This window comes from Psammomys obesus, unplaced genomic scaffold, assembly GCF_907164565.1.
Source record: "Psammomys obesus unplaced genomic scaffold, mPsaObe1.curated_primary_1811, whole genome shotgun sequence".
NCBI classification, from domain to species: Eukaryota; Metazoa; Chordata; class Mammalia; order Rodentia; family Muridae; genus Psammomys; species Psammomys obesus.
Window position 1 is genome coordinate 22,012,415 of NW_026596040.1, and position 8,649 is coordinate 22,021,063.

Sequence of the window (8,649 nt, forward strand, 5' to 3'; positions counted from 1 at the left end):
CTGCCTTGGGCAAAGGGTCCTGCATTTACCCTTTTCCCACCTGGAGGACCAACAAAGGGGTGGGCGGGCCTGGTCCTTTGTAAGGGAAAATGTATTAATACCCAATAGCAGCCACCTTCCTTTCTTCCCCATCAAAGCCTTGCAGATACCTGGGTCTGCATTAGAAAGGCTTGGGACTCTTTCATGTGTTGAGGTCCTGCCGGAAAGGGGTGGGAACACCAGGAGAGTATGCTTAGAAAACTATCGGCTCCAGCCTCACTTGCAGAGGTATTTTGGGGGCGGAGGAGATTGCTGTCACGACCCGATACCCTCCCCACGACCTGCTACCCTCCCCACTTTGGGGAAGTCTCTCCCCTCTGGGCCTCTGTATGTCTTTATGTATAATGGGAGACTGACAGTTTTCTTCAAGGAGACATTACAAAACAAGTGCCCCAAGCCAGGATGTGGAGAAGCACTTGGCCAGCCTTGAGCCCCTTCTCTGTCCAGTGGGAGCTGGCAAGTACTCTGCGCTGCCCACTGTGCCCTCCGTAGCAAAGAGTCAGGTAAGAAGGATGACCTCATTTGGTGTTTATTGACCACCCATCCAGCAGAACACAAATAGGCCGGGGAGATACCAGGAGAGAGTTGAGTCCAGAGGGCACTATGCTGCAAGAGAGTGCCCTGCTCTGCTGGCAAGTGCAATGGGCAGGCACCTCGTGGCCACACCTGGACACCATCTCTCAAGGACCCAGGGCAGAAGCTACCCTCTCTCCCTGCCCTCATGTCAGGTGTCTGGCAGCAGCAGGACATATGTCCTGTGTGAAGCATCTCTGAGTCTTGGTAGCCTTTGACATTGGAAGCCACGGGGACAAGGGAGAAGAAGGGTCCTGGCTAGAGGTCTCATTTCTACCCTCATGGTGGGTGCTCCTCAGGCCTCCTGTCAGCCCAGGACACAATGTCCACGTGGTGAAGGGTGGGCTCTGTCTGTCTGCTCCCACAATAGCCCCTAATCCCAGCCTCTAGTACCTCTCATCTGTACTCCACGAGCCTCCCACCTCCACACCTGTCCCTAATCCACCCTGAACAGACCTAAAGTGATATGTTGTGCCATGCAAACCCCCTCCCACCCTGCCTTTCTGGCTCCCCCTCCCTGCTGTTCTTCAATCCCTCTCAAAACCTGTGAGATTCACCATCTCCAGCCACTCTTGGTCTGTACTCTGGCAGGTTGGGCCTCCTCCTGCTCAGGGGCAGCTCTGGCCCACACATAAACCCTCCCTCCTGTTGGTTCTGTAATCCTTTATATTCCCTCAGCCCCCCTAGCTCCCACCTTTTCTGGGGGGAAATTGGCCTTAACACAGGAACCCACAAAGATTCTTCTGCCCAATTCATTCACTGGCTCTCTACATCCATGGCCTCAGAACCCTCTAGGCTTCTCACAAGCCTAAACCCCAGGTTTAAAGTTGCCTTGTATGGAAATGTATCTTGCCAAAATGTCTGAACAAAGAAAACAAATATGGTGCCTGCCGCCCCCAGGAGAAAGGGAGTTGGCTGGATGGAGGCTTGGGAACAAGTCCTCTTGGGCATGTGACCTTGGGCCAGCTCTTCCCTCCCTGGTTTCAACACACCCCTCAGCAAAGTGAGGGCTGAGGTGGGTCATTTCAGCTTTGAATGAGCTACCTCGTGTGTGTATGTCCACCTAGACAGAGGTTCCTGGAGACGCAGAGGCCACAAAGAGGGACTTATGGTGGGGACTGGCATTGCTGTGGCAAAGTCCCATTGCCTCTCAGAATCCTAGTGGGCATAGCTGTCCCCTGCAGGCCCCAAGGAAGGGACTGTGAGGCGCCAGCCAGCCCTCCTGTTTGGTGGTCTCCAGTCTCACATCATGGACTCTTCCTCCTCCTCTGCGATCTCACGGTCCACCTCAATGGCCGTATTCTCGAAGCTGGTGATGCCCCCATATTTGCGCATGTGTACCATCAGCGGCTTTGGTGACTGGCTTCCAGCCAGCGTGGCCACATACATGCCCGTCCGGTTTTCTTCCAGTGACGGGCCCCAGTCTATAGCAGGACGGCTGGCCTGCTGAAGTCGCTGTGGTGGAGCAATGACAACGGATGGTGAGTGTTTTCCATGGCCAGGCACCCAGCAAAGACCTACCTGTGCCCAGTGAGAATCTGCTCTGCCACCCCTGGACCGGTGTCCTCAAGGGACCATGTGTAAATGCCACACTGGGGTGTTGTAAAGAGGATATAACTAGTTGGCACTGGGAATGACATGGCTGCTAATGTTGTGAGACAACATGCACACACACACACACACACACACACACACACACACCCTGACAAGCATTTAAAGGTAGGCTCAGAAGACCACTCCAGCTTCCTTCTGCTGAGAGTTGAATCCTGACTTGCTGGGGGTTTTAGGAAAAAAAAAAAAAAAAACTGGCAGCCAGGACAGAGGCAGGGCTGAGGTGGCCTCCTGGACACTTATTCGAGCCCACTGCCTAGGAAGGAGGGAGCTGACTAAGCCCACGATTCCAGAGACCATCCTTAGCCACATTCCCAGGGCCCTCTGCCCGTCCTGCTGGAGGAAGAATCCTGTACCCTGTCAGAAGCCACTGACAACTGATGAAATCCACTGGGTACAGGCTCCAAGGGCGCAGAGGGTGATGTCTCTGTTGGTCTAGCACCAACAGCATTTTGGCACCCAGAGTGTGGTGGTGGCATTTATTCAACTGTTGGAGCCAGCTCCTCACAAAATTGCCGATGGTTTCTCCTCTTCCTTGGAATGGAGGTTTGGCATACTCTCTGTGACCTGCCCTGTCTACCTTCCTGTACTGACTGTTTTTTTGTCAACTTGACACAAACCAAATAAACCCTTTCCCTCCCAACTTGCTTTTTTTTGGTCATGGCACACATGCATGCACACACACACGTCTGACTGGTTCCTTCTCTCCTCACAGCAGCCTATAGGCAGGCATCTCTGTCCTTATGGAGGAACCAAGGCTACAGAGACAACTCGAGTAGGGTCATTGGTGCTGTTGGGGCTCTGACCCAGTGGGTGGAAAGAAGCCTCTTGAGAGGCTGCTTGCTTCTGGGCCTAGCCAGAAATCCAATATATTCAAGTGCTGACTTCCCTGCCTCCTGGCTGCTGTGTTCCACTGTCCTCTGCACACACCTGGCTCTTTGAGCAAGGGGGCAACTGGCATTTCTCTGGAGACTAGGGGGAACTCCAAGGTTCAGAAAAGGGTAGAGCTTAGCTCCAACCCGAACAGTGGTTGGAAGCAGAGCAATGGCTTACTCCAGGCTGTCACATGGCTGGGGACAGAGAGCAGCGGGTGGGCATTTCAGACAGAGAGAATGGCTGTGTGGGGCAGGCAGGTGGCAGCAGTGTGCTGGGGCACAGGCCTGCGGAAGGGGCACGGAACTGCTTTTATAGCTCATTTCCTGCCATTGCTGATTTCAAACTAGAGCTAGTTTAACAACGGGCTCACCGCATTCCTAAATGCTCAACAGTCAGCTCTCATGAGCTGGGACCAGCTGGCTCTGGCACCTTCTGATAAGGGTATGTCACAGGGAGGGTCCCTAGGCTCTGTCTGCCCCCATCAGGCTCTCTTGAGCTCCACTCATTTACGATGATGGCCTCTGGGGAGGACCCAGGACTCATAATGGCCAAAGTGAAAACTCTATGTGCAAAGGTTCTCTGGGCTCAGAGAGAGGCCAGGATCTCTTTGTGATCACACAACACATTGGCTGGCCCTCGGTGTGCTGCTACCTACCTCTTTCAAGGCCTGCTGGCTCCTGTACCAATTGCTCGTGTTTGTTTGTTTCAAGACAGCCCCAGCTGTCCTGGAACTCCCTCTGTAGATCAGGCTGGCCTCGAGCACACAGAGATCCACCTGTGTCTGCCTCCTGAGTGCTGGGATTAAAGGCATGTGCCACCACAGCCTGGCTCTCTTTAACACAATCATTCTCAATATGAAGGTTTGTGACAGCCCAGCTTGGACATAGCCTAAATCCTGAGACAGTCTCTCTCCCAGTTGTTCCTACCCTATCACAAGCAAAACACAGAACTGACATCCTAGTAACTATGGACCCAGCAGTGATCCCGAGCACAGGACAAGAGGAATAGCCTGCCTTATGGATAACCCTCAATGTTATCCAATGGCTCTGGTCTTCAAGTTCAAGTCCTGACCCCTACACTATCATCAGTGGTCTTTGGATTAGTTATTCTCTCCAATTCCAACACCAAGGCTCCATGCTCCATGTGTTGTGAGGTTCAGAGCATGATTCCAGCCCCAGAGTGAATCCAGCCTCTTGCAGGCTACAAGGATCCTGCAGGTGGTGTGTTTTTGTTGTTGTTTGGTTTTTTATTGTTGTTTTTTTAAAAAGATTTATTTATTATGTGTAGTGTTCTGATTGCATATGTGCCTGCAGGCCAGAAGAGGGCACCAGATCTCATTTTGGTGTTTGTAAGCCACCATGTGTTTGCTGGGAATTGAACTCAGGACCTCTGGAAGAGCATCCAGTGCTCTTAACCTCTGAGCTATCTCTCTAGCCCTTTATTGTTTTTGTTTCTGTTTTTTTAACACTCAGAGCTGGGACCAGAGTTGGGCCACAGGGCTGAGAGGCTACAGGTGGGCAGGGAAGGCAAACTCACCTCCCAGAGTGAGCCCTCCTCTCGAAGCACAGCTGCCAGCATGCCAGCTGGGATCATAAGGCAGGAGAGCAGGCCCATGAGGATGCCCAGCAGCTCAGCCCAGGCGGGGAAGCGATAGCTGCCGTACTCCGAGGGCTGGTACTTGACGATGCTGTATACCAGCAAGGCCTGCAGAGTGGAGACTCCGGCGTCACTGATCCTCGAGTGGAGCCCAGAGTATGGCATGGCTTGGGCCAGGACCATCCTAAGGCTTTCGAGAGCCTACCTGGGACCTACCCATGGTCCTTACCAGAATCAAAGATGGTACATCTCTGGGACCTTTATTAGACCTGGGCAACTGGCTAGCTCCAAGCTTACTCAACATGAAGGTCTGTGACAGCCCAGCTTGGACATAGCCTAAATCCCGAGACAACCTCCCTCCCAGTTGCTCCTACCCTATCACAAGCAAAACACTGTACTTAGGTCCCCTCCTGAGGTCCTAAGAACTAGGAAAGCCCCACCCATTTGCTGACCGACTGTAAGTCTAGGTCTAGCACAATTCAGAAAACCAGGGCTTGAAAGGGGGATGTGTGGGCTAGGTCCGGATGCCCACTCCACAGTCTTAGCAAAGGCTCAACCCAGCTAGACTAAATGCACAGAGAATCTACACTTGATCCTGGGGCCCCAGCCAGCCACCTTCCCTCCCACCCCGGTTACCAGCAGTGTGGCCGGGGACAGAAAGAGCCAGCAGGCCCTGAAGTAGATGCCTGGCTTGAAGCCCAGCATCATGTGGATGTCTCGGCAGAACCTCTGGATGCCTGCACAGGGGTGGAGAAAAGAGTGTTCCCATGAGAGGTCCCACCAGTGCCTGTGACCCCTCCCCCAGGCCTGCGTCCCTGCCTGACTGCTAGCACAGGGTCCACACCCTGCTCTCTCGCTCCATGGAGTGTCAGCCCGTCTCCCCCCACAGCCCTTCTCACCGTACACCCGGGTGACAGCGAGGCACGTGGTGATCACCACCACCATGAGTCCGAAGCTGGCACTGTAGTCATCCAGAAGGACCAGCCAGTACATACCCCCCTAGAACACAGAGCACAGTGCTGGGCCTCCAGCCTCAGCCTCCTTCTCTGGCAGGAGGTGAATGGGAAGTAGCTAGGGTACTAAGAGGGTAAAAGCCATGACATAATCTGCCCGCCCAGCCCTGAAGAGACAATGCCCTTTCCTGCCTCCCAAAAGCCCGATCCCCAAACAGGAACCATTTATGGCTGAGGAAAAATGGGTGCCGAGAGAAAGTCACTTGTCTGGAATCACTCAGCAAGTGGAGGAGTGAGGCTTGAACCCCCCAGGTCTTTCAAAGTGACTCCAGAGCCAGAACTCAACCATAGACCAAGGTGCCTGCAGGCCCTGGTAGGACCGGAAACAGTTCAGTGACTGCTCAGCTGGCCAAAACTACTGCTGCAAATGCCACCCTGCCCAGCTCCCCCAGCTCAGTGCTCCCTGCAGGTCACTCACGTCTGTGGTGAGGATCAGCCCCATCAGGTACATGGCTACACAGATGAGGCCTGAGAACACCGCCTTCTTGGGCCGCAGGTAGTATGGGAACTCATCTGTCACTGCAGTCACGATGGTCTCTAGAAAGGCAAACTGCAGGGGGGTAGTAAGGTCAGAATTCTACGCTCACACATAGCAGGACCCACTCCCACAGCCAAGGCTTACCTGGCTATCCAGGCCAAGAGTCAGAAGCATGAAGAAGAAGAGGAAGGACCAGAAAGGTGACAGGGGAAGCATTGTCATGGCCTGTGGGTAGACAACAAAGGCCAGGCCAGGGCCTGGGCCCAGGGCATGCGGAGTCAGCAGCCTGGAGCACATAGTATGCCCCAATACGTATTTAAATACATAGGGTGGTTTATGTCGATGTGGGAGCACACTTACCACACCCAGGTCCTGAGACTAACACCAACTGAGCACATTCACCACTTTCTTAGTGCCAAGGACTTGGGCTGGCACACTGCAGGTGCTCAGGGCACGGGACTATTGACTATGAATAAGCAGTCACGCTCAAACAGGCAGGAACCAAATGTAACACGTAGTCAGAACACAGGTCCCCTCACACTCGTTTGTACAGAGAACTCTACCAGTACACATACTTACACTCACCCACTGACACAAAACACCCTGATTCACAGATCACTGGCTCCCTAGGTTCACTTTCATGCATACATCTCAGGAAGTGACTTGTTTGGACAAACAAGACCTGAAAGACAAGACAGCCTCATACAGAAACTCTTTTTGTGTCCAGAACAAATTGTTGTTGCACACTCATTTGCACACCCATGCATTTACACAGATGTCCCCACAGAAAACAAAAACAGATGCCCCAAAGCAAAACAAAAACACTGCCCCCAAAACCATAGCTATCCACTATGCTGCCAGTCTGTGGTGATACCCTGAAGCCCAACCACCTCTCATCCAACCAAACCCTTGAATGCTGCATCCACTGTTGCAGAATATTTGATCACATTGTAAACCTGAGATTGGATGGTTTACGGGGAGGAGGGGGTTAACAACAAAACAAAACTGTTTCTAGTTGTGGTGTGGCTCAGCCTTAGCACACACCTTTATTCCAAGAGCTTTCTGCTTGAATATCGTAAACACGATTAAATAAAGTCAATCCTAGGCCAAGAGCAAGCTACCAGTTGACGGAGTGAACATAGGAAAATCACTAGAAGAGGGTAAAAGGAAGTCAGGATGGATAGAGAGACTCACAGGAAGCAGAAGGGAGGGATATTCAGTTTGAGGGTTTTTTGTTTGTTTGTTTTGTTTTTTGAGATGGCGTGGGAAAGGGTCATGCTCCTTTTGGGACATCGTTGGCTGGGGAGGAAGGTCAGCTGGGTGCTTTCTCTGCCTCTTGGAGCTAGCAGGCTTTCACCCGAACATCTGGCTCCTGGGTCTTTATTGGTAAAATCAAACAATTGAGATTTTGTTAAAAACAATGCCCCACCTACCTGCTTTGGCCACTTGGTCCACGGGCACACCCAGCTCCTGAGACATGTAGCCCAGCACCGAGAAGATGGCGAAGCCAGCCAGGATGCTGGTGATGGCATTGCCCAGAGTGACAATGAAGGTGTCTCTGTCAGGAAGAATCCAAACCCAAGTCAGGGTGAGCTGGCCACAACCTCAACCCAAGAGCACCTCATGGGCAACAGTCCTGAGTCTGACACCGGGGAGTCCGAGCACTTACCTGTAGATGTTCTGGTGGAATGTGTTGTAGGAGGCAAAGGTGAGGAGACCCCCAAACCCCACTCCCAGGGAGTAAAAGATCTGAAGAGCAGCTTCAATCCACACCTGTGCCAAGGAAAGAGGAGCAGGGAAGGCAGGGAGGGCCCAGGAGAGGAGGAGGAAGGGGTGGAGGGGTGAGGGTGAGAGGTAGGTTCAACCAGGAATGGGGAACAGCCAGGGTTACAAATGAGGCCCAGGAGGGGACCCAGCACCAGCACTTACACTGCAGGATGTGGGCAAGTCCTTCCCCTTTCTGGGACTCAGTTTACCACCCGGGGTCTAGAAGATGGTCTCTAAGCCTGGTCCAGTCCTGAAGGAAGGTGTGGCTAATGCAGAGTTGCCAGCAGATTGGAGTTGAGCACAGGCCTATGTAACCACTTTACTCCCTGTCTGGAGTCCGAGGGACCTGAACTGGCACTCACCTTCACCAGTTTCTAACTACATCCTGGTCTAGACCTGTCACCTCCCTGCACTCCAAGTCCTTCATTGGTGGTGAAGGACCTAGAATAGTTCCTACCTCACGGAAAGGCACAGTGAGGGTTAAATCACTACAACAGTAGAGGAGTGTAAGGTCAATAGTGTCAGCTGCCAGGGCCATGTTGTGAATCACTGGTGCTAATGTCCTCTAGGGCTTTGGAGCCAGACGGATCTGAGTGGAACCCCAGCCATTAGACCTTCCACTCATCACTAATTCTTGTGAGCTTCCGTTCTTCCTTCCTTCCTTCCTTCCTTCCTTCCTTCCTTCCTTCCTTCCTT

At 52.8% G+C, this 8,649-nt stretch overlaps 1 protein-coding gene across 1 annotated transcript in view; it reads right to left on the minus strand.

The window, feature by feature from the left end:
* Window positions 1-558: 558 nt before the first annotated feature.
* Window positions 559-8,649, minus strand: part of Slc6a7 (solute carrier family 6 member 7) — an 18,069-nt gene continuing 9,978 nt past the window's right edge. The window contains exons 7-14 of the mRNA XM_055622833.1: window positions 7,856-7,959; window positions 7,620-7,744; window positions 6,331-6,443; window positions 6,127-6,258; window positions 5,595-5,694; window positions 5,332-5,432; window positions 4,636-4,803; window positions 559-2,067 (exon numbers count right to left, since the gene is read on the minus strand). Of these exons, the coding sequence (XP_055478808.1) occupies window positions 1,855-2,067; window positions 4,636-4,803; window positions 5,332-5,432; window positions 5,595-5,694; window positions 6,127-6,258; window positions 6,331-6,443; window positions 7,620-7,744; window positions 7,856-7,959 (1,056 nt within the window). The 3' untranslated portion in view covers window positions 559-1,854. The remainder of the gene's footprint in view (window positions 2,068-4,635; window positions 4,804-5,331; window positions 5,433-5,594; window positions 5,695-6,126; window positions 6,259-6,330; window positions 6,444-7,619; window positions 7,745-7,855; window positions 7,960-8,649) is intronic.